Below are 24,441 nucleotides of genomic sequence, written 5' to 3'. Positions count from 1 at the left end.
ACAAAATACAGGAATATATGAAGTCAAGAAAGGCCAAAAATAGAAGGGAACAAAAAGTGATGAAATATAGGTGACAGTTGGGAGGAAAAGGACATGCCCACTAAGGGATAATTTTACTTAGTTTTTTCAGCCAGAAAGCACTACTGGCTTTAATTTTTAGAATAAACAACTTATTTTTTAAAATCTTTATTTACTGATACAGCAGTTTATTCTGGTTATAAACTGCAGCACTATGATATGGAATAAACTCATGTAAGTCACCAGGAGAAGACATTATTTCCAGGAATCACACCAAGAGAAATCAATTTTCAAGGAAAAAAAGCTGCCAGGTAAATTGTACATTTTTTGTCATCTTCTGTGATCATGTTCCCTGCCTAGCCAAAATTACTTTTCAGAGGTCTGCCTTCAGGTCTTCTTTAAAAAGCATCTACAACCTGGTTTGCAGAAGCTGACGGTAATAGAAATTTAAGAACTCAGACTGTAAACCTAGAGAGTTGTCATGCCAATGCAGTGTTACAGAACAGAAGATGCCACAATAAAAAGCACCAGGCCGAACTGACCTCAGGCAGTTTCAACACAGAAACAAGAAAACGCATTGAACAGTGCTTCAGAACCAGAATAAACTGCAAAAGCAAAGGGGTTCTCCCTCTCCTGACGTTTGCGAATCGTGACTTGGTATCCTTCTGGAGCAGGCGCGTGTTACTAAAACACAAGGATTTTATGGCAGCACAAAGTTTTTGCTAGGCTATCTAATAACCCTAAGATTGTAAACATAAAAATGGTTTCTTTTGCCTCACAGTCAAGTTATACAAGTAATTTGGGATGCCAGGGGACACTAATTCCTGGTATTATTGCTTAAACAATTATTACTTCACATGGAAGATAGAATCCCCTAAAAATGATCTAAGCACGACAAAGCTGCGTTTTGCTAGAATTAGATTCAGATTGTCCTGCCCTGCCACTCATCACAGCGGGGAAAAAATAATGGAACTTCGCTGCTTTAATTGGCAAGATGCCTTTAAAGTAGCTGGTTATTTGTCGACTGGCAATGCAAAGTGCTTGTGGAAACTACAATGCCGTAATTACACTCTTGTTTATGAGGTTTAAGACTGCTTTTTCTGGAGCCCATACCGCGCACGGCGCGCGCTGCCGATCAGAAACCCAGCGCACCACGCGCACGGGCTGAGCCACAGCCCACCCCGCAGCTGCTTGGCAGGACCCCCGGCCTTTCCGGAAACGCCCCACTTCCACCCCAGAAAACAGACGGATGACGCAATGCAGCCATACGTATCCTCGGCAGAGCTGCGCGCCCCCGCCGCCCGCACCGGCGGCAGGTGACGGCGCCTGGCGTGACGGCGCCTGGCGGGGCGGGGCCAGCGCGGCGGGGCGGGGGCGGTGCCGCCGCGCCCCGCGTCGGAAGCGGCGCGCTGTGCGGCAGGCGGGGCCGCCGTTGCTTGGCGGAAGTGAGGCGGCGGGCGGCGGTTGGCTTTTAAAGACTCCGAGGCGGTAAAAGGGTGGTGAGTGGCGGCAGGGCCCGGCCGGGCCGGGGCGGGGTGGGCTCCCGGTCCGTCCTCCGCTCTGTGTGCGGCTGCGCTTCCCGTCCGCCGGCCCGGCAGCCCCCGGGCGGAGCGGGGAGATGGTCTCCAGAGCCGGCGAGCGGCTACTGATCGTCGTCTCCGTCCTGGAAGGTAAACGGGGTGGCGGCCTCCCGGCTGCTGGTCGTCCTCTCCGTCTTGGGCAGAAAGTGGGGGTGGTCACTGCCTCCGGGTGTGTTTTCTGTGATGGAGAGAGCGGGATGCCAAGCTGCATCTAATAAACTGGTTGTATTAATAAAGCTATGAACGTACGTATCTTAAAGCCAGGGTGGACCACCCCCAGTTTGTTTCCGGGCGTATTTCCCAAAGTATTATTTGAAACGAACGATGAAAGCATTCTTCTTTTCCGGGGGGGGGGGGGGGGCGGAATCTGTCTTTTTTGCGTTGCAAAACTCGCCTAGCCCGTGTTCTCGCCTAGCCCGTGTTGCCGTTTAAACCCCGTATCGCTGCCGTTCCCCGCGCGTGCAGGGAATCCTTCGCCGCCGTTCCGGCCGGATCGAGCCCGTAGGCAGGCAAAGACGCCCTGCATGGCATTAGTCCTCTCTCCCTTCCTAAGCTACAGGCAGCAGCATCGCTAGCCCTTCCTTACGGCTGTGGAGGCCCGGTTCTCGCTGGCTGGCTGTGGAGTCTTTTCAGCAGGGCCACACTTCAAGAAAGCTTTGGACCAAAACATTGGAGTCCAGCCGACGTCTTACGATGATCAGGATCGTTTCACGTGTCTGCCCACCCCCCTCCTTTTTTTTTTTTTTTTTCAGGTAGATGTTCTGGTGTTTCTATCCCCTGTTACTAATGTACTGTAAACCTCATTTTAGTGTTGACTTGCATACCTAGCTGATCATTCCTCATCTTGTATTTCTACAGATTATGCTTACTGAGGTGTAATTAGTGTGTGAGTGTGGGGTTTTGGGTTGTTTGGGTCGTTTGGTTGTTCTCTTTTTTTGGCTGAGCGCTTTCACTTTGTCAGGTAAATCCTATGATCTTTGTCCATTCATGTAGTTTTTGCAAGGTGGGTTTAAAATAAGATCCTGTCCTCTGACATGTGTGTAGCCCTTCCTCACACTGTGATACATGTAAATTTTAAAGATGTTCACTTCATTTTGTCATTTAAATTATTAATCAGAACACTGGGTGATGCTGGACCCAGGACAAATTATATACGGCTTTAGGCACTGTCCTAATCTAGGAGTGTCCTGGTTTTGGCTGGGATGGAGTTAATTTTCTTTTTAGTAGCTGGTATAGTGTTATTTCTTGGATTCAGTATGAGAAGAATGTTGGAAACACATGGATGTTTTTAGTTGTTGCTAAGTAGTGTTTAGACTAAGTCAAGGATTTTTCAGCTTCTGATGCCCAGCCAGCAAGAAGGCTGGAGGGGCACAAGAAGTTGGGAGGGGACACAGCCAGGGCAGCTGACCCAAACTGGCCAAAGGGGTATTCCATACCATGTGATGTCATGCCCAGTATACAAACTGGGGGGAGTTGGCCTGGGGGAATCACTGCTCGGGAACTAACTGGGCGTCAAGTCAGTGAGTGGTGAGCAATTGTATTGTGCATCACTTGTTTTGTATATTCCAATCCTTTTATTAGTATTGTAACTTTGTTATTGTTGTAATTATTTTTTTCTTTCTTTCTGTTCTATTAAACTGTTCTTATCTCAACCCATGAGTTTTACCTTTTTCCTTCTGAGTCTTTCCCCCATCCCACTGGGTGGGTGGGGAAGTAAGTGAGTGGCTATGTGGTGCTTAGTTGCTGGCTGGGGTTAAACCATGACAAGGAGTGATTTTTTTTTTTTTTTTTTTTTTTCCCCAAGAATTGGAAAAATACCTTTCAGTGCTTTCATTAGATTGTGTTTTGCTGCTTTGATGTGGGGCAGTGATAAACTCTGCAGTAGAGGTAAAGCATTCAATCTCTGCCTCTCACCTGTTCACTTGATATATTCCCAATCATAGATTTCTCAAAATGAAATCATACTAGTCGCCTAGTTTCTTTCTCTCCTTATTCTTTGTTCTTAATGTCTTGCTATTTCTGGATGCTTCACAAATAGCCTGTTTCATGTTGTGTTTTCCTTTCTTTCTTTTGCATAGTGGGACGACATTATTTTTTAAATATGAAGAACATAGCTTTAGAGTAAGCTCAGGGAAGATGATATGGGAAATGTATTTTTATGTAATTGATTTATGGTACGGATTAGAGCTCTCATTTCTTTTTTTAGTGATGGTGTGTGGCAATTACATTCTGTTACAGGACGCTGTTTTCCAAAACGACCCAAGCATGTGCTTGTAGTTGAAGCCAAGTTTGATGGTGAACAATTGGCTACTGATCCTGTAGAGCATACTGATCAGCCAGAATTTGCTACGGAATTGGCTTGGGAACTTGATAGGAAAGCACTTCATCAGCACAGGTAACATCAGAAAGTTAAGTCTGATTTGGAGATAAAATTTCATTTTCTTGTGTTTACAGCTATTGAAATACAATTTTTGTGTTACTGTCATCTGAATTTTTTTTTTAGAAACTTTTTTTTAGCTGTGTTCTGATCTACCATAATGTTGCCACAACAAAGAAAAGTAGTATGTGGCAAAATAAGTGATGTTTAAGAATTCTAAGGGGTATGTCTTTACACTACTGAAATAAACCCAACAGCTTACAGCAAATTAATAATGCTATAGTTCAAGCATTGGATTCAGGCTTTCTTATGTATACTGTGACACAGAATTAACTTAACTTCAAGCCTGAAAAGCCTATGTAAAATATTTTTGGAAATGTCAAATAGAAGAGCTGAGAAATTAAGTAAGGTTTCCATAACTGTCATTTGGTTTTGACTGACAGATTGCGTTACCTCCGTATTTTCAAAGAAGTTAAAAAGGCCATATTATCTTTGATATTTGACGAGAGAAAAATGCCTAAATATACCTTATGCTGGAAACCTTATCTGTGCCTCTAAGTATTGTTAGGTGCTTTGCGTAATAATCTGTTGCATAAGTCCTATTTTTAAGATACCCTCAAAAGTGAAATTCCCGTTTCCTGTGAGGTGCAGTGCTTATTTCTTGTACGTGGATGAGATTGAATTTATTTGTCACTGATGTCTTTTTAATAGCACTTGAGGTTCTGTGAAACTGCAATACACTTTTCTTACAAAATTAATCCACTTGTTTGTTCGCTCAGTTAATGATGATTTTTTAAAATGTTCAGTATAAACTCAGTGTCTGACCTACTAAAACTAGTTATGTAACAAACTTTGTATCATTGGTATGCTTGAAACTTATGAATTTTTTTTGTGAACTAATTGCAGAGATAAATTTTACGTTTTGGATTTCAATTGAGTTGTTCTTTTAGGCTGCAGCGTACACCTATCAAACTCCAGTGTTTTGCATTGGATCCTGTATCTTCAGCTAAAGAGAATATAGGCTATATTGTACTTGATTTAAGAGCTGTGCAGGAAAAGAAACAGGTATGTTATGGGGTATAAAGCTTTAAAAACTTATGTTTTGACAACAATACTGTTACAGGTAGAATTTTAATGAAGGCACAGGGAAAACTTTGGAGTCTTGTTTTGGAGCGTGACTCCTCGTTGATCGTGAACTTGTCTCCTTTTTTTTTTTTTTTTTTTTTTTTAAAGAGGAGAGACATCTTGACTTTACATAAGAACATGGGCAAATGAAAATACTTTTGTAGTAACCTTGCACTTTTGAATTTGAGAATTGGAACACTTGTAAAGCAATACTTTTAAGCAATTCCATGATTTCATTGCCTGGAAAAAATTATCAAAGCAGTTGATACTGAGCAATTGAATTGAGTCTCTATCATCAAATCAAGTCTTACGGCTTTTATGGGCCTCTGTAGAAGATGTTGCATTATCTGAAGTTCTAGCCCCTTAACACAACATAGAATAAACATAATATAATAGTTTATATGAATTTAATTAATCAAAATTCCATGTTCTTGATCAAAATTTAACTCTGATATGGGTCATAACAGGACCCTGGTGTCTTATTTTGACATCACACTTCCTAAGGATTTGTGAACCATATAACTTACTGTGCACTTTCAGTGGAGAACTTGAAGATTTTTCTCATCTAATTAAAGATTTATGGCATATTTTTCTTGCTAACTTGGAAAAGAGTATGTTCAGCTAGTCATCCAGAAATCATTCTATAGAATCTTTTAGTATAATAGTGTACTCAAATTAGACCAAATTTTTGGAAATAAAACCCAAGGTATATTTCTGTAGATGAAGAAGTAGAAATGCTAGAGCAAGTTTCATTTTTCTGTAATAATAGTATATTACTGTCTTGGTTTTTTTAAATGCTTTTGGTTTTATTTTTGTTTTTAATTATGCAGGCACCAAAATGGTATCCTCTGCTTAGTAACAAGTACACTAAATTTAAATCTGAAATACAAGTAGGTGTTGTGTTGGAGACTGATTCAAAAGCACTGGTTGATGGTTTTAAAGCAAAGGATGCGCCCCCTAGAGAAGGGAAGGGTAAGTAACATAATAAGAATATCACTCACTTTGAGTTAAAAATCTTCCTGTGCCAGATGAGTGTATCACTTGTTGCAAATGTGTTGGTTTAAGTCTCAAGAGAATTTTAATTTCATAGCATTTCCAATGCAAATCCTTTACAGCTGATTAATGTACCTTATGGTAATAACTTTACAAGGATGCTTTACTGTGGTAATTGTGTGACTTTCAGGTGGGTGGAATTGCAAACAAACTGATCTTTAAAATCAGAATCAGGGAATCATAGTTTACTCCTATGGGCCTTTTACTCATATTTTAGGGCTTTAGGAAGTTCTGTAACGAAAGAAATAAGAAAGGAGCTTCTTTACAGAATGCAGTTTCAGTACTTTGGGCTTGGAATTATAAAGTAGTGCAGTATTTTCATTTGTCAGTGGCAGTAAGCATTTCACTACATTTCTGGCCCAGACTTCAACGACTTGGCTGCATTGCAAGAGTGGTCAAGGCAGTATTGAAGTTCCAGTGTAATTGCCTAGCTTACTCCATCCTTTCAGGTTGACAACAAAGCACAGGGAATTTTGCATGCTCTAAAGTTTGTGAAGGAGGCAAGGAACTACTGTAAATGATTTGTTAATCTGCACTTCCCTTGTGATCTTTTTGCCCACAAGCTCTCCTACCCCTCATGACACTGGCAGAAAATACAAGAAATCCCTTTTGCCTTCACCCAGCACTGTCTTCCCCTTCATGCTTTCTGTGGAATAATTGATACAAACAAGTTTGCCAGCTTTCCCTTTCTTTTGTCATCTCCAGATTAGTCAATACCATATTTAGGCAATGGAGGAAAACAAACATGTAGATTATTGCAGGTTTAAAGTTAATGTTCCAAGCATTGGGTATGACAAAGCTAGACTACCCAATTATAGTCTAGTCAAATAGTTAAGGAGATGTTTTCCTTTTAGGATTCATACGCTTTGATTTTTTTTTTTTTTTTTGTTTCACTGATCTAAGTGGTCTAAAGTTTCCAGTGTTTGAAATGGAGCCTTTTCGTTCATAACCAAAAGTGCTGTGTGATTATTACTATTTGGTGTAACCTGAGGTGCTTTGAAATGTATTGAATTACTGGCAGTGTAGAGTAGAAACTAGTAAACCAGAATACAAACAGTGTTTTATGCACTGAAGACTTCAGATGAAAAATCTTTAAATGAAACATTCCAGAGGTCTGTGGAATGAGACATCATACTTCTTTCAACAGTTGAACAAGTTGTCCTGTGCAGTTACTGTCTTGCATTTCCTTTCATGAGTACAATAAAGAAACAGCATGGTAGACTCTAACCTAATGAAGTGAAGTTCCAGTCAATGTGATGTTACTCACTGTAACATTAAAGAAAAGTATGCACTAGCATTCTGTCTAGCGTAGTGTTCAAAATAACTTCTGTGCCCACTGTAGCTGTACCTAAGTATACTTAAGGACTTCTCTGTGTTGAAATGCTTTGGAACCAAGCATGAAGATCTTTATTGTAATTTTTCTTCCTACATGTACAATAATTAAGGGTAAAATTATAATTATATGTAAAGATTCCTGCATCAATTAATAAGGTCAAAAGTTACTTAATTTTTTCTTCTCTCTGAGCATTTGCCCATCTTTCTGGACTAGACCCTAAAAGTATTGTACCAATCTTGAATGAAGAAGAGGGCTATCATCAAATTGGACCAGCAGAGTATTGCAGAGACTACTTTGTCTTGTCTGTAACCATTGCATTTGCCACACAGTTGGAACAGGTTTGTTTCTTTGCTATGTGTATTTTTTAAGAAGTACTATCCTATGTTTGTATTTTTGCCCTCCCATGCCTTATTTCTACTTAGGATTTTTTTATTGTCTTGTAAGTTTCTTGAAATAAATAGCCTTGTCCCATATTGAATTAATATACATTAATTTGGATTTTAAAACTTTATGTAATGCTTACATGTCAAATTACAGATGAAAGATCAGAATTCTTTTGGAGCACTAAAACTGCATTTACTTTAAATTATGCACTTTTGTGAAATGCACAGATTTATATTACAATATAGGATAAAAAGTATGTGTATGGATAATACCAGTTTTCAATGTGATGCCCATGAGCTGAAGTTCAAACAAGCTGAAATACCTTTCAGATCCATACGATATGTGAAACAGTAGAGATTATGTGTTGCCTAAGGGAAGGATTTGTTAGCTTGGATGAAATGCCATGCTAATGTGATTATTTTAGCTTTAGACCTCAGCTGCTGTGTTTATGATGTACTGTAGCACACTGATACATATTGTCTGATTTAAAAAATATAGGCGTGCCCAAGTTACTGTGAAAGTCACAACTCCAAGCCAGCATGATTTTAATTGATCTTATTTCATTTTATCACAGTGCATGATAAACTCTCCTCAGTCTTCTCATCTTTTTTCAGAGAAAATAATTCTCCACATCAGAATTATAAGGCTTTGTGAAGTAAATTTACAGTGATCACTCTGGGGTACCTTGTGCCTTTTTAGGCATTGAACTCACAGTTGCAGTGGCTGCAGGATGAAGTAGCTGTTTCTGGCTGTTCCAGTCTTTTATTCAATCATATAAGTTATACAATAACTTGGTATCTAATCTGCATTGTTGATTTACACTATAAATATTTTGTGGAGGCACTGCTTATTTCTGAGTATTTGTGCAGAGCTTGATATTGAATATATGATGTCAGTTACAGCCCTTGGTGCTGATAAATCTTAAAGGTAGTTAAAAATGGGTCATTTTAAAAGTTACTGGTATGCTTGTAAAGTAAGATGTTTCTTTTTTGATTCAGTTTGAGTAAGAATATAAAAGTTTTCTTTCTATTTTCTGTGTGTAGTGCAAGCTAGGATTTCAGTCAGCTGCTCGGTAGTTTGAGATCAATTTAAGCTCTTTAATTTCCAAGCTAATGCTTAAGGATTACTTTAACTGTACATTAATGAAAGAGATACATTCTTCTTCTCTGTGTCTCTTTTAGTTAGTTCCTAGTACTATGAAGCTTCCTGAACGACAGCCTGAGTTTTTTTTCTACTACTCATTACTGGGAAATGATGTCACAAATGAACCTTTCACTGATTTAATTAATCCAAACTTTGAGCCAGAAAGAGCTTCAGTTCGAATACGTAGTACAGCTGATGTCCTTCAAGCTTATCTGTGTGCACAGTCAAAATTGCAGGTAAGCTGTTTCTTCTCAAATGTGAATGAAAATAAATAATGAAAATAAAATAAATGGAATATGGCTTCAGCTGAAACTGCAAAGCATTTCTCTTTCCAGAACTGGATTGTATTACAGCATTTTGGCTCAAATATAAGTTGATTCTCTTGCTGATTTGAGGGAAACCCTAGCAGCAAGTTTCCTAGCTCTGATGGAGTGCAGTCTCTTTAGTATGGTTGCTATAGTAAGCTGCATTACATGTCATGACGAAAGGTGTTGCTGAAACATTATATTCCCAAAGAACTTGTGGCATTCTCAAGAGCTCTGAGCTGTGGGACCTGCTCTGCAATCAGACCATATGCAGCCCACAGTCTTGCTTCAAGCTGCCTGTGATAACCTCAGCCACACCAGCTGCTCAGGTCACTCTTGCCTAAGTTCCAAAATCACTGTCCTCAGCATGCTTTGTGAATAATAAGGGAGGTCTGGCTTTTGTCCCCACTCCTTAGCCAAATATGATTTTAAAATATGCTACAGCCGTATTTGGACTGTTAGGGGATATTGCTTATCTTTAGCTATTCCTTTAAATGGGGATGTGGTTTAGTGGTGGAGTTTGCAGTGTTAGCTTTACAGTTGGCGTCAATGATCTTAAGGGTCTTTTCCAACCTAAATGATTCTATGATTCTAAATATTGGGTAGTATTGAAAGTGTTTATGGCAATCTGTGTCTGGCTCACACTTCACTCATTATAAAAAAAGAGACTGTTTGGTTGAGAGTAGTATAGGGTTTCTAATAACATAGCTGGTAAATACAACAGTGTTTGTTATATGAAGTCTTGGAACTGGACCCTTTTAAAGTTCGGGTTTTTTTCTAAACTTGTACAGACCATTCTAGTTTTGTTATCTGGATTAGTTTAAGAATGTTTCTATTTAAATCTTACATTGTTTCAGAATTTTTTTGTCTCAACTTTAAGTGTTTTTCTAATGACAGTTTTTGGAGAAACATATGCACTGATGTGTTTGGCATTTAATCTTAGTCTATGGTCTTGAAACAAAGTATTTAATATAGCATATATTACATATATGTACACATACAGATAATTATGCATGTTTTCATCATGTTAAAGAATGACTTTTTGAACAAAAGTTGTCATGAGGTCAGATCTACACCCTGATTTACAGTTTTCTTTCTCTGACTTCTCACTCAGCTTTTTCAAATTTATGATATAGGATCAGAGCACTGTATTCTGATCCTTAATATTTAATATATTTTTTTTCTGAAAATGAAGACTTTAGTCATAAAAAGTGCTAGCTGCCAGGCTGGGTGTGTGTGTATATATTGTGTATGATTGTATTTGTATATATGTGTGTGTGTTTGTACATATATATACACACGCAGGTGTGTATATTGGCAGCTGACACCTTTTAGCATTAAAGTCTTCATTAAGTGTAATAAATACTAAGGATCAGAATACAGTGTTCTGATCTGCTAAAACAGAACTGAAGTGACTCTTATTTGGGACAGGGCAAGTTGGTATTTAAGTTTCAAAGGGTAACTTTCACTGAGGAAAATAAATTACCTTAGAGTGTGTTTTGGGTTTTTTTAAGATCCATCTTTTACTTAGGTGTATAAATATTAAGCTGTGGAATAAAGAAAGAGTTGAGTCAAGTTTTGAGAAACGAATAATGATTCTTGCCAGGAATTAAGAACACAGTTACTTAATACCAAAAATCCTTGCTATTTAAGTGGTGTCTAAGTATAGGCACAAAGGCTGAGCTTTCAAATCATTTTTTTTCTTTACCTTGCAGTTATGCATTTCATATGCCTATACATTAAGGGCAAGAATCTGTGCTGTGTTTAGAAGCCACAGACGATTGAATTTGTCCTCCAGAAGGGATGATATGACAAGCCCTCAGAAGGGCAGTGCAGTGATCTGCTACTGTGCCAGCAAATCCAACCTGCTCAATACCGAAATTTTGTAGTTGTTCTTATACTGCTCAGAACACTTGTTCTGAGCATACAGGGACAGGACTAGGGATGATCATTTTAATTTGTTGTATTTATGCTACCTTTAGTAGAGAGTGAACAGACAGTTCAAGTGGAAATGCAATGCTGGTTACTTTCTAGCACTTCTGTATGTATACAGATCCATCTTTGCTGTGGGGACCAGTCTCTTGGAAGCACTGAAATACCCCTGTCTGGACTACTGAAGAAAGGAAATGCTGAGACTGATCAACACCCTGTGGCAATAGAAGGAGCATTTGTCCTTGTTCCACCAAATAGAGCTAAACAGAAACTGCCGCAGTTACCTTTGGATATGGCTCCTACTGTTGGGGTATCTGTAATTCTGCAAAGGGAGAGCTTGAATGCCCAGGTATAGCATACTTATTTATTGTTGGTATAGACACTGTTGCAGTTTCATGTTAAAAACCCCCTGTATTTCTAAGCCATATTTGACAGTTAAGTATGTAAAAGAAAACCTGAAAGAGTCAGTTACTTTATATGAATAAACCTTTCATTGCTTCTTTTTTTTTACGTTGAAAAAATAATCTCAAACTATAGAAATGTTATAAACAGAATTTTTCAGTGCAAGCCATGATCAATAAGAAAACTGTATCACTTCATTCAGCCTTTGATTCCCTTAAATGCTCCAACTGAACCTAAACAGCCACAGGAGAAAGTTCTTTCACCTACTAGTGGGAAAACAGAGAGCCTGCAGCAGAGATCCCAGAAAGTCCTGTCTCAAGCTGACCATTCTTCTTCAACAGAAGATGAAGCAACAGAAAGTGAAGTGGAAACTCTTAAGTTTGAAAAAGGCATGAAACTAAAGAAAAAGGGTATGTGCTATATAATTTTTTTTCCCCAGTTGTCAAGTGTAGTCTTGGATCTTGTACTACTCATTTGTGGTGATGAATTTCAGGTAATTAAGAATTTTTTACATAAAACAAGTAACAGGAGGAGAATAAATGTTTTAATTTGAACACAGTGCTTTTTGAAAATGCTGGGATGAGCCAGATTGGGGATTTGGTGATGTGTAGATTACAAGTGATGTGGATGGTCATCAGCTTGAAAAATAATATCAGAAATGTTTGTAATTTCTCTGAATTTGAGAATAGGAATGTTCAGTACAATACCCATGAAGAAACTGACTTGCTCAATGAGGAGATGAAATGGTCTAACATTCACATTTATTAAATAGAAAGGCAGGGGAAATGTGGGATTTTTAAGATTTCTAAGGAATTTACTCTGTGGATAATAAATTGAGAAAACAGATGTTCACACTGCAGATTCCTGGACAAAACCAAGCAACTGGGTTTGTTGTTTATTTGTTTTTACATTATCCTTTTGTAGGGACTTGGTAGCCCACATAGCCTTCTAAGGTTTCCTTTGTTTTGTTTTTGATTTGAGGACTGGGTTGGGGAGAACTCAAAGAGGAACAGAGATGAGAGAGGAAGAAATGCTATAATGATAGAGTAAAGCTCAGAAGAAAGAATGTTAGTTCACTAAATGTTACTGAACAGGCATCTTCCTAAGAGATGATTTATGAATAAAGCCAAATGATTATTTCTTGAATGATATTTGTATAACTGTTCTTTTGAGATTGGTCCTAAAGATATGCAGTTCTGTAGAGTAAAATCTGTGTCCTAGAACATGCTCTCAGGATTTGTCTGCTAATTCAGCCAAATTTTCTTTTAATCCCAAATGATCTTATCTAAGCAAGGATTAAGTCCTTTATATGGAATGTGTCAAGAAAAAGTATTGTAAGCCCAGCAGCTAGTTTGAATCTGTGGTTAAGAAATTCAGGATTGTGCTGGTTTTGTTAATAGTAATAATAATTTTATAACTCTCTGGTTTGGTGAGGTGTAAAACATGTCATTTCATGTTCATCTTTCAGGGCTGGTGGCTGAATCTTGCCAAGAGGTTAACAAAGAGTATACTGAAGAGCTTCCAGTTTTCAAATTGCAGAGCAGAGCAAAGTCACCTCTATTGTCAGATCTGCAACATTCCAGTAATGCAAAATTTATCAACTTTAGTATATTGAATGAAATCTGAATATAGTACAACTTACATGAATTTTAACAGTAGGCTGTATGCAACTTGTGTTTTCTTGTCTGTGACAGCCTTAAGCTTCTATTCAGCCATTTCATTGCACCAAGCAATCTAGTGACATTTTACCTGAATCACTGAAAACTATCATTCCTATGTTGTGCTAACTAGCTGATGTTGAAGTATTACTGAATTTTTCTTTTTGTATCGTTACTGTTAATGCAAATAAAACACTCAAAAACAAGCAGGAAAAAAATGAAGTCAGTGCTAGCAATGATGTATTTCTTTAAAAATGACAAAAATGGAAACATTGTAGATAATTAGGAAGATCAGAACAACTAGCAGTTACAAAAGGCATTTGAGTTCTCTGACAGTTTCTTTGCCTCTTTCTCTGCTCTATCTTAAACATTTTGGAGGATACCTTTTGAAGACCCTGTCTGTAAAACTCATAGTTTGACCTTTTACTCTTTGAAGGCCGTACTGGGTCGCAGTGCAAGGACTTGAGAAGCCTGGATGCAATTGGACAGGCACTCACTGCAGCTTCTGCTTTCTAAATTATAAAGTGGATGTCACAGTAGGTGGGTTCTGATCAAAGGGCATAAGCAGATGTGCTTTACAGACCTAGATAGAGCCTTTTTGTTTATTTCAATAATTAAACCTCAGCTTGGGACCAGTAGTTGATGCTGCCTTACATGAGCACTGTAATTGACCCGATGCTCTGTCTTTTTCAGTCCCCAACTAAAGAGGTTAGTTAATTCAAAGCAAGCTAAGTTACCACAAATTATTTTTTTTGTAAGCCCACCTCTTCTGTATGCCCTCAAGTTGGCTAGGAACAATTATGTAAACCCTTGAAACTGAAGTCTTAGATCATCCTTCTGGAGAATTTAATATCTTGGATCTTAATCTAAACTTTTCTTCAGTGAGATAAACATGCATACCTTTGAAGAGTAATTAAAAAAAAGGAAAAAATATTACAGAATCTTTTAAGAAGATTTAAAGATTATTGGGGTTTTGGTGTTTTTTCTTTGGAAGCAGTAACTTACAAATAGAATGGCTATTTTTCATAGTATTAGCTTATATTACAAGGGATTGAAATCTCTTGGGGAAGCAACCTATCTATACCTGCATTTAAAATGTGAGACCTATCTTTAATATATTTAGTAATTTTGGGCAGAACAAATTATTTAAAATTTTGCACAAATTCTCTTCTGTATTTTCAGCTGATAATGGTCCAGTAGCTGCATTTCAGCCCAACCCTGTGGGTGCATCCAGTTCTTCTGAGCCTGTGTCAGCACAGAAAATTGTCATTCCAGCAGCCTCTCACCATTTTTGCTTTTCAATAGACTTACGAAGTCTACGTGGTCTGAAAGTTGGTTTTCCAATAAATTGCATTTTAAGGTATGGCTTATTTTGTTGGTCTTATTCTTAGTAATAACAGTATTTTTCTTTTGAATACAGAGCCTTCATAATGTGAATGGTTGCTGGCAGTATGCTGCCTGATGCCTTTTATGTAGCTGACTTTCAGTAGCAAAATACTTCGGAATGTTCATCTGGCTCATCACTAAACTTCTGAGCATTACAGCATTAAAGATAGTATGTAACACTTAACCTGCACTGTAATTTGTATTAAATCTCGCTTGAATATCTGACCTCAGACAATACAGATCATCATTCAGTCCTTAGAGGAAAAGGATTACTTGTCTCCTTACTTTCTGGCTGCCTTTCCAGCTGATTGAAGGAGTGATTTCTGTAGCTTTCCATGTCACCACCAAGAACTCCTTGTAGTGTTTTAATAAGAGACAGATTGCCTCATTTGTGTGTGACGATGAATCTAAAGGAAGTACATTCTAGTCTTAAAGTGAAGAACCAGTGTAGCAAATGCATTATCATTGTGAGAGATAGTATCAGGGTTTTTTGATAGTCTTTGCATACAAGAAGCAAAGCTTACTAGGGAGAAGTAGTATTTTTTGTTAAATTAATTTGTGGACTTTAAAAAAAGACAAGCTTTTTGGATACATGAGTTTTGTGCCTGAAGCAAAAGTAGAAAACTACCAGTGCCAGGCTGGAGCAATTGCTTAGAGATTAGTTTGTTTCTGATGTCAACATGAAAGAAAAGTATGGGATCACTTTTGGAGAATCAGCAGATGTTAGCTGGGAGGTGAATGCTAAGTTGGAGGAATGAGAACTAAAAAGGTGAAGGACCAATTAAAAGTAAGGGTATGGAAACCAGTATCTGTATAAGGTTGGAGTTTGGGGGTTTTTTTAACATTGCCAGTGAAGAGAGAAAGTTTCTTTTGATAACTTGTTTGTTTTGTTTTAGGTTTTCCCTAGAGTATAGGATCAAGAGTTTGTAGATAGAGGGATAATTTCGTTGTTTAAAAAAAAAAAAAAAAAAAAAAAGATTTTTACTCATGGAATGTTAGTTATTGATGGCATATGTGAACTCATTGGTTCATAGCAGTTTTCACAGTTTGCCTTCTAGTTTCCATTAGGGGCCTTTTGGTGTACGTGATGAAACATATCTTTAAATGGTGATTCTGTTTGAGAGGGTTGAATATTTGTGGCTGTGGAGGCGCATCTGTATTTGCTTTGTATTTGTTGTTCTGACAGAGTTTGGTTCAATACATTTTTAACTAGTCGTCAGGAAGTCTATTCATGTTAATGAATCTTGGAGTTTAAGCTTTCGCTGACCTAGGATGAAAAGGTGGGGTTGGGGTGGAGGGTTGGAATAGTTTAAAACACAACAAATACAGATGGCATCATTAATGCTTTTCTGTATAGGCTGTATTATTAAATAGTATGTGGAAAGCAATGTACAATGGATGGAATTTTGTCACATAAAAAGCATAGTTCTGACACTGTGTATATGTTTACTTAGTTATCAGTTATTGTGTGTTAGACCAGTCTTGGCTGAAATATAGTTACAAATGTTCTCAAGCAGCAATCTACATCTGAATATAATATTCCTTTTTTCTATTTCTCTCCTCCCTTTATATAATAACTGCAGGATTTTAATAAAATATTAATTCATACGGTTGTGAACACAGGTCATTAAAGTTTTTTTTGTCAAAATAACAGCAAATATAAATGAAGCTGGATCAGTGCTGAAGTAAATGAAAACATGAGTATTTGAGAACTAAATTCTATAGGTGAATGTATTTGTGCAAATTTTGCCAACTTTAATACAAGTCATGCCTCAGTAAAAGATGTCTAAACTGGTTTCCTTGTTGCAGAAGGTATAAGAAAAAAGTATACTTATAAAATTATTATTTGATTTTCTTTTAATTGTTTTTATTAGGTACTCTTACCCATTTTTTGGCAGTGCAGTGCCTATTATGACCAGCCCACCTGTAGAAGTCAGAAAGAACATGGAAGTCTTTCTTCCACAGTCCTACTGTGCATTTGACTTTGCAACTATACCTCATCAGCTTCAAGATACATTCTTCAGGTGATAACTCGCATTATTTTTATCTTAATTACACTTTTTCTATTTTTTCATTGTAAATGCAGTCACAAGTTCGAATTTTTTACTTGATCATCAGTTTGAGAATTTAGTAAAGAATCCAAGTGCTAATGCCAGTGAATATTTAATACACTGCTCTTCCAGTTTCTTTGTTACTTACATTTAAAGTCAGGGACTCTAAAATTCTTGCTTTTATCTCATGAGTACTTAGGCAGGGATCACTGCTTGCAGAAACAAGTGCTGTTGCTGTAAGTTGTTAAATTAAAGGTTGATAGCATAGTTTTAACAAAGCATTACTTCAAATGAAATAGGTATTTTATTTTTCTTTTTAATACACAATGACTGTCTGATAACTTTGAAAATACAGCAAGTACCTAGGAACCTGAGTACAGTGTTGAGGGCTGTGGCACAATTTTCTCAGCACTCCCACCAGCTTTCGATAACTGATTAAGATGTGGAATAAAGAATCACCACTGTAGTGGTGTTTTGAAAGAAGAGGTGGTGGAGATGTACTATGAGTGGCAGTGACTAAAATTTATTTATAGGTATTAATAAATGAAGATGATCTAGGTCCATTAACATTATTCAGTCAATCACTTCCATTGCAGCATTGTTCTTTCTAATAATTGGAGAAAGGAACGATAATCTGACCAAAGTGAGTAAGTGATGGAGAAGATACAAAGTCATTCAGTCTCATTCCTCTGTGAGACAGACAGTAAACCCATCTCATTGTTTGACAATTGTGACCATCACTGCTATGAGAAGTTACTTTTAGAACATGAGGTCCTTTTTCCAAATGAATAGGAATGCTTCCTCTTTTGTGTTATGCCTGACACTAAAATCACTTCTTTGTTTTAGATTACCTCTGCTGGTTGAATTGTGGCACAAGGATAAAACAGCTAAAGACTTACTTCTAGGAGTGGCGAGACTTCAGCTTTCAAATGTTTTGGCTTCGGAAAAAACCCGTTTCTTGGGTGGTAATGGTGAACAATGCTGGCGTCAGACTTGTAATGAAACAGTCAGTGTCACAGCAGCACAAGGGTAAAACCATTTTAAAAAATTACTTACTTTGTAGCAAGTTTTGTAGAGTTGTTTGTTTAGTATTTCCCTGAAAAAGGGCAAGCTGTTCCTGTTTACCTTTTTGAATAGGTGAACAGACTCCAGAGTACTGCAATATGGGGTGGGAATAGGCATCCAAGAGATTAAAAGTTAAATTGCCACAGGCATATTGTGCAACCCCACACCACTACCAGGATCATAGTAATAAACCTTTATATAATCATGATATTGGGTAAGCTTCACAGACAGATTAAAGAAATAAATAATTGGAAAAAATGTTATTGACTCACTTTCCTGTGTAAGTTACTTAACAGTTACAAAAAGCTGCTGATATTCCAGAAAATAGTTAAGACTGTTTGTCCGTACTGTGCTTTTAGATGCAACTGATTTCAGTGAAAGTTAGGAGGACATACACATCCAGAGAGTAGAGAGGTTTCCTGTTTCAGGTTTATACTCTGTAGCAGGCGTTTGACCTTGTGTACATCAGAAGGAGCAGGGTTATTGGTTAATATTGTGTCTGAAGATAAATGTTCATTTACGCAGAGGAACGACATTCTTTAAGTGTATGAAGAAACTTAAATTTGTAGTTACTTCTGTCCTGTGTCCTTGTTGAAGATGTGAACTGTGCTATCAATCAGTGTCTGGACCCTCATCTTTTAATTTGTGATAATGGAACTTGATTATGCCTTTAGACATAAATATAATTGCTATTAAGACTGAGGTCGGTTTTAAACTTCTAATCCTACAGATAATTAAAATATGCTATATTTGACACACAGGAAACCATGTGTCAGCATACTGACAAAAGGACGGATACTCCCCTTCTCCCAAATTGATAGAAAATTGATCTCTGACTTTTTGTGTGAAAGCTATTATGGCCTGATTCTGTTGAGAGTTATACTTTATGATCTCAATGTACATTAATGTTCACATTTTCACGAATAGGAAGTTCGTTAAAATGAAACCTGGTTTTGCACAAAATAACCACTAGATGGCATTCTCAAAATGTAGTTAGGTCTCTGCATTTTGCTATGCTGATCCCTTTCTAGCTTTGCTCTTGTTTGTGTGATGTTCTTTTTACACTTATATGTTAAACTGACTTAATTGCTCAGATTTCTGAGGTCTGCTACCTTGAATCTTGTTTTGTTTTTTAATCAGTGACTAATAGAAAGTTGTAATAATTTAATGCAGTAATTTATGTTAAATTATGTGAAGTACAAATGTTTGGGTTTGGGTTGTTTTTTTCCCTTGCAAATAGCTGCATAGAAGATTGGACCTTTGTAAAAATATTTTAGTGTAGTCTGATTATATTTGCTGGAAGAGAATTTCTGTGAAAACTACAGCCATGGTTAATTCCTACAGCCTTTTGTTGCAAATTGCTTGATACCTAATTCTGTAGCTTCCAGGCTTCAAGTGATTGTGAATTGCCTTTGCATCACTGAGTAGTTATAACTGAAATGATAGTTTTGTTCCTGACCAAGTACAGGTCTACACTGCAGTGAACTTTCATGTTAGACTAGTGATGACTTTCAGTTACATGATTTGTGCATATTTCTTAATATCTCTCTGTATAGAAAACCACTGTTGTTTACTACATTTTGTCTATGATTAGAGATGAGACAGCCAGAGACAAACTGTTCTACTTAAGCAGAAAATGAAACTAATTTCAAATTAGTTAATTAAAATATTTCTTATCTAGACATTTTTTCACTGTACAAGAGCAGGTCTGTCTTTAACCTATAAGTGGATTTAAAGTTGTCAGTTCTCTGTGCTGAAGCTTCCAGAAATGTGTTTTTTAGTAATCCAAGGATGGCATACCACACATGATATGCTAAGTGACTTACTACACTGTGGATAACTAGAAAGTTACTGTTAACATTTAAAAAAGCAAGACTAATGAAGTTCATTGAGTATCTTAGAATGAAGTCAGCAGCAATGCCTGTAGTCAACAGGTATATTTTTTAGAAAGATTTTTGATCATTCTCTTGTTACAGGTATGTGTTGATTATAGTAAGCTGTTAGTTAAATAGGTTCCCAATGACAAGCTATCTGTTAAATTCAGAAAGCTTACTGTAGGTGTATAAATCAGTCCCTAAGTTAAAACAATATACATGGGAGAGCGTGTTTGGGCTCTGACTGAGGCAACTGTTTAGAGTTTCTGAGCTTACACGGAACCTATTGGCACTTCAGTTTTGGTGTTTTGTGTGTTGTCTTATAATTCACTTTCTATATTTTTAAGACAGTTTTCATTAAAATAACATTCTAATGCTATTCATAGGTCAGGCAACAGAATAGCAGAGCTTTCGTATGCTATCACTTTGGAAGACTACGGGCTTGTCAAAATGCAAGAAGTTCTGGTGTCAGATTCATCTCAAGTAAATTTTACATAAATCTTATCCTATTTCCTTGAACACTTCTTTGAAAAGTTGGGTTTCCAGTCAAAAATCTACTGTTATTGTATCAGTGTGTAGGTGCTGGTCAACAACAGCATGTCCCTTGTACTCAGCCTCGTCGTACCCCAGAAGATCATCCAGAACCTCGGGAAACTCTTGAATACAAAGCAGCACTGGAGTTAGAAATGTGGAAGGAAATGCAAGAGGACATATTTGAAAATCAGGTTTTTACTCTTTCTGTTTTCTAAACTGCATGACTGCCAGAGAAGCTTTAACAGAATTGGTGAGAGGAATACTCACTGCATTTTTCTTAAACATTGCCACTGTTTCAAATAAGAGCTAAATTTTGTTCATATAGAATATTAAAACTTCAGATATACACAAATATCTTCCATAATCTTAAGGAAGAAGGTTAATTCTTTTCTGTTAAGTGACTGAAGTAGGTGCTAGGTAGTGAAATACACAATACCCCCTTCACAATTTCCCCTTACTGTTTATGAAGTACAGTAGATACTCAAGATTCAGATTATTGGTGTTAAATATTAACACTGCATTTCTTTATTCTTAGTCCAAATCTATCACTGTGTTTCTACTCTTGAAGTCATTCTAGGTGTTCTTAGAGTTGCATGCTTCTTTTAAAAAGACACAAAGAATCTAGTGTCTGTTAGGGTACCTTTCTCAAACTTGGGCTTACTTTGCATTTTATACTTAAGGGTAAGAAATATCTTTCACTATCAGAATCATACCTTGAGTTATATAAGTCAGTGTACAAAACTTAGTTTTTAATTCTTTTGCTTCAAGGCTTAGCTCTGCTATTACTCTCTCCTTTAGAGTTGCACTTCCAACAGTTGTGATTTGATTTTCTGGTTTGGGGTTTTTGTTCCTTTTCTTTTTTTTCTTTTTTATTTTTTTTCCTCTTAAAAGCTTAAAAAGAAGGAAGTGGCCCATATGCAAGCACTTGCAGAAGAATGGAAGAAAAGAGATAGAGAAAGAGAAGCAGTAGTGAAGAAAAAGGTAAGGAAACTCATTCTTATACTTGCTGAAAGTCTCATTATAAATCTCGCATCACTATAAAATTTGACAAGATGTTTTGTAAGTATGACGTAGAACAAAGGTTCTGTGGTTAGTCTTCACACTTACTGGTATGCATGCATCTAGTCTACAACAGTTCAAAAAATTAAAAGCAGCCCTTAATCATAGAACATTTGTTAGAAATCCTTTTGGTTAGCTTGCTTTCTCTGGGGGCTCTTTAACTTTAATTGCCTTTCACTTGCATGGTCAAAAAGCACTTCTACAGCCCAGCTGTGCATTTTATTTTATTAGAAAGAAAGGCTCTCCATTGTGATTTCCTCATTGAGCTAGAGATTTGTTCTATATGTGAATTTCCAAACAAAAATTGTCAATATTTTATACCATAGCAGGAGTAAATTCTTCACCCGCCTAAAACATTATTGCAAGAAAAAAAATGCCTTTTTTTTTGTTGTTGTTGTTCTTTTAGGTAGCAGAATATACTGTTTTGGAAGAACAGCTTCAGAAAACCCTGAGAGATCTAGATAAGCGAGAACGACAGCTTTTTAGTGCTGAATCAGAGGTAAATAGTGTTTGGTGATTTTAAACAATGCAATTGCATGAGCTATTTCTCTAAGGTTTGAGGTTTTGTGTAGAGACAATTGTGACCTGTGTATAAGAACTGAAGTACCCGCATTCCTGCTGATATATAGAGAAGCACTAATAATTTAAGCCAAGTTCTATTACAACTACACTTTTTTACTGAAATGGGAATACAATGAACTTTTAAGTGGGTTGCTAGAATTACAGAACTGTATATTTTCTATTCTTAACAGAATCAGTGTTAGTGGAGGCATTTATATAACATTAGCATATCTCAATTTTAAGTTTAGTATTGTCACGTGAACATTGTACGTGTGTACAAGAGTGCCTTACTTCAAACAATAATTGCTAGATTAACCATTGAAATAGGAGAAGGTAACAAGGAGAGCTGGGAGAAACTGCAATTGTCCATTGTTATCCAGCAATTTGGTAAGAGTTCCCATTTCGTATTTTTTTTTTTATAGTGACAGCATCAAAGAAGATGTGGGAGAAACCAGTAGCTACTACTGTTTCTAGATCCCACTGAACACCCCCAAGATGAGGAAATGGGGTGCAAGTCCTCAGGGAAGCTAGTCATATGAAAAGAGAAACAAAGAAAATTAACTGCCTATTTTTATACTTCAGAACAAACTCACAATTATATAGGTAAACGGCTGTGGTGATTTAGCAGTCCAACAAACTCTCCCTTTCCTCCTGTAGCTCAGATTAATCTTTTTACCATAGCAATCCCTCCAATGCTTGTGAACAAAGTTAAGAAAGCTCCCAACACAGAGACTGGCTGGTTGAGCCTGTGTCCTTGTCTGTACTAAGGTAATCTATACCCCTCAGGATGCAGTTTGTGCTGTAAATGTTAAATGTAAAGTCAGATACTATCTATGCTAAAAATCTGGTGATTAGGTTTGGCCAAGTGCATTTCAGTCTGAGTAAAAGTATTTATTTTGAATCTCATATGTGTTTGTCTCAAAACTTGCTCTAAATTTAGTGAGATTCTGACTTGAGGGTTTAGAGATAATAAAAATCAGTGGATTCCAAAAGTGTCTAGACAAAATGATGTAGGGTTCATTTAGCAATTACACAGTTTGATAAATGGGCCATTTGGAGAGGTTTCTATTCAGCTAGCAGTTATCTGGGCCAGTAACATCATTCTAGAAAGTTCAAACATGTCAAGGACTCTTTTCCTGTTTAGCTCAATGACAAATTCTCTCAACATGCTTAGTTTGAAGAGTGTAATCTCACTGATCTAAAGGGATCTTAGCTGTAGCTGTGACTTCACTGTTTCTGCAGTCAAGGGGTATATTTAGCTTTTTAGTTTGTAGGAGAAAGGTGGATACAAAGTTTGCTTTTAGCAATCCCACATAGAAAGTACAGGAGGGATACAGATAGCACCGGTTTTTAAAACAGTCAAACCAGAGTATATTTGTAGCCCAAATACAGTAATTTGCAGGTTATTAGTTAAACTGAAAGCCAATAAAAGAGTATATAGCAAACATAGAGATAACAATGGAATTTCTATTGTTTAATTTCTAAAATGGGTAACAATTTTTTCTGTCATGAATAGTAGTAACAGTTGTAAGAAAGGCTCTTAAAATAAAGGTCTTGCACCTATGGATTAATATAAATGTCTCATTTTTAAGCTTCAGAGAGTAAAGAAGGAGTTGCAAGCAGAGCATGAACGAGTTCTACAGGAGCTACAGGATTCTGTGCGGCGAGCCAGAGAAGAATGTGCACACCAGGTTGAGCTAGAAAGGTCAAAAACCAAACAGCTGGAAGAAGACAAGCTTCGCGCACAGCAGCAGGTAAATACACTTAAATGTTCTGTCTTAACCATGTACTTATTTAAGTAAGCATTTTTTAAAATAAGTACACTAAGTTGAGCAATGGGTTTGAGCCAAGTGCATTCTGGCAACTTTGTAATAAACATCTTATCTTCATTGTTTGGTGAGCTATGTGCTGGGATCCATCTCCGTCAGCCTTGCTCAGTAGTAGGGCCAGTTTGCAATGCGGTGTTTTTTGTTTTGTTTTTTTTTTTAACACTGAAGATCAAACTGCAATTACAAACATACATGTGGAACCTGAACAGCAGTATACATTTCAGTAACTTAATAAATTGTTAGCAATTAACATCTAGCAAAACATCTAGGTAGCTTGACTGTGCTGTCCGTTTTATTCTTCCATTGCAAAAGAGTATTTCTATTATACTTATTGAGGTGGGAGTTGGGGGGGGGAATTATCTTGTTATTGTGACCTTCTATTCTGAAAGTTGTAGTTTCATTAAACTGAGAAAATCTAGAGCACGTTCTTTAGTCCTGTAAGATAGCTTTTGCACTAACAACAAGGCTAGTCTAGCTATTTTTCTTGACTGTAAAAGCATACTGTAAAATTTTACAAGTTAGTACTAGCTTTTTTGAGCAGTCACAATATTAAACAATTTGTTGTTAAGTAGATTAAATCTTAGTAATGTGCATGTGTAGATGAATTGCTTGCTCTAGTGCTTTTCATTTCTGATATGTGATAGTGGTAATCCCACAATAGCTTTGACTAGTTAAAGAACTGTTTCAGCCAAAGGCATATTTTTGTATTAGGAAGAGTTGTGCTGGGTTTTTTGTGGGGTTTTTTAGTTTAATATTAAACACTGAGATT

General features: G+C 37.0%; 1 protein-coding gene across 6 annotated transcripts in view; it reads left to right on the top strand.

Annotated features, from left to right (window-relative positions):
• Nucleotides 1-1,457: 1,457 nt before the first annotated feature.
• CEP120 (centrosomal protein 120) overlaps nt 1,458-24,441 on the top strand; it is a 41,287-nt gene continuing 18,303 nt past the window's right edge. Inside the window, exons 1-17 of one of the 6 annotated variants that reach the window (XM_030004680.2) lie at nt 1,458-1,688; nt 3,837-3,993; nt 4,926-5,040; nt 5,931-6,072; nt 7,703-7,827; nt 9,055-9,252; nt 11,375-11,602; nt 11,858-12,065; nt 13,124-13,237; nt 14,496-14,673; nt 16,574-16,723; nt 17,597-17,779; nt 20,076-20,172; nt 20,262-20,414; nt 21,115-21,204; nt 21,689-21,781; nt 23,436-23,597. In XM_030004680.2, coding sequence (XP_029860540.1) covers nt 1,637-1,688; nt 3,837-3,993; nt 4,926-5,040; nt 5,931-6,072; nt 7,703-7,827; nt 9,055-9,252; nt 11,375-11,602; nt 11,858-12,065; nt 13,124-13,237; nt 14,496-14,673; nt 16,574-16,723; nt 17,597-17,779; nt 20,076-20,172; nt 20,262-20,414; nt 21,115-21,204; nt 21,689-21,781; nt 23,436-23,597 — 2,445 coding nt within the window. In that variant the 5' untranslated portion in view covers nt 1,458-1,636. Of the gene's footprint in view, nt 1,689-3,439; nt 3,486-3,836; nt 3,994-4,925; nt 5,041-5,930; nt 6,073-7,678; nt 7,828-9,054; nt 9,253-11,374; nt 11,603-11,857; nt 12,066-13,123; nt 13,238-14,495; nt 14,674-16,573; nt 16,724-17,596; nt 17,780-20,075; nt 20,173-20,261; nt 20,415-21,114; nt 21,205-21,688; nt 21,782-23,435; nt 23,598-24,441 lie in introns of those variants that run through there. The other 5 variants (XM_030004681.2, XM_041120907.1, XM_030004678.2 and 2 more) reach the window with 5 other exon arrangements.

The sequence above is a fragment of the Aquila chrysaetos genome, chromosome Z (genome assembly GCF_900496995.4).
Source record: "Aquila chrysaetos chrysaetos chromosome Z, bAquChr1.4, whole genome shotgun sequence".
In the NCBI taxonomy this organism is placed as follows: Eukaryota; Metazoa; Chordata; class Aves; order Accipitriformes; family Accipitridae; genus Aquila; species Aquila chrysaetos.
The sequence above is the reverse complement of the archived record's forward strand: the minus strand, read 5'-3'. Positions and strand labels throughout refer to the sequence as shown.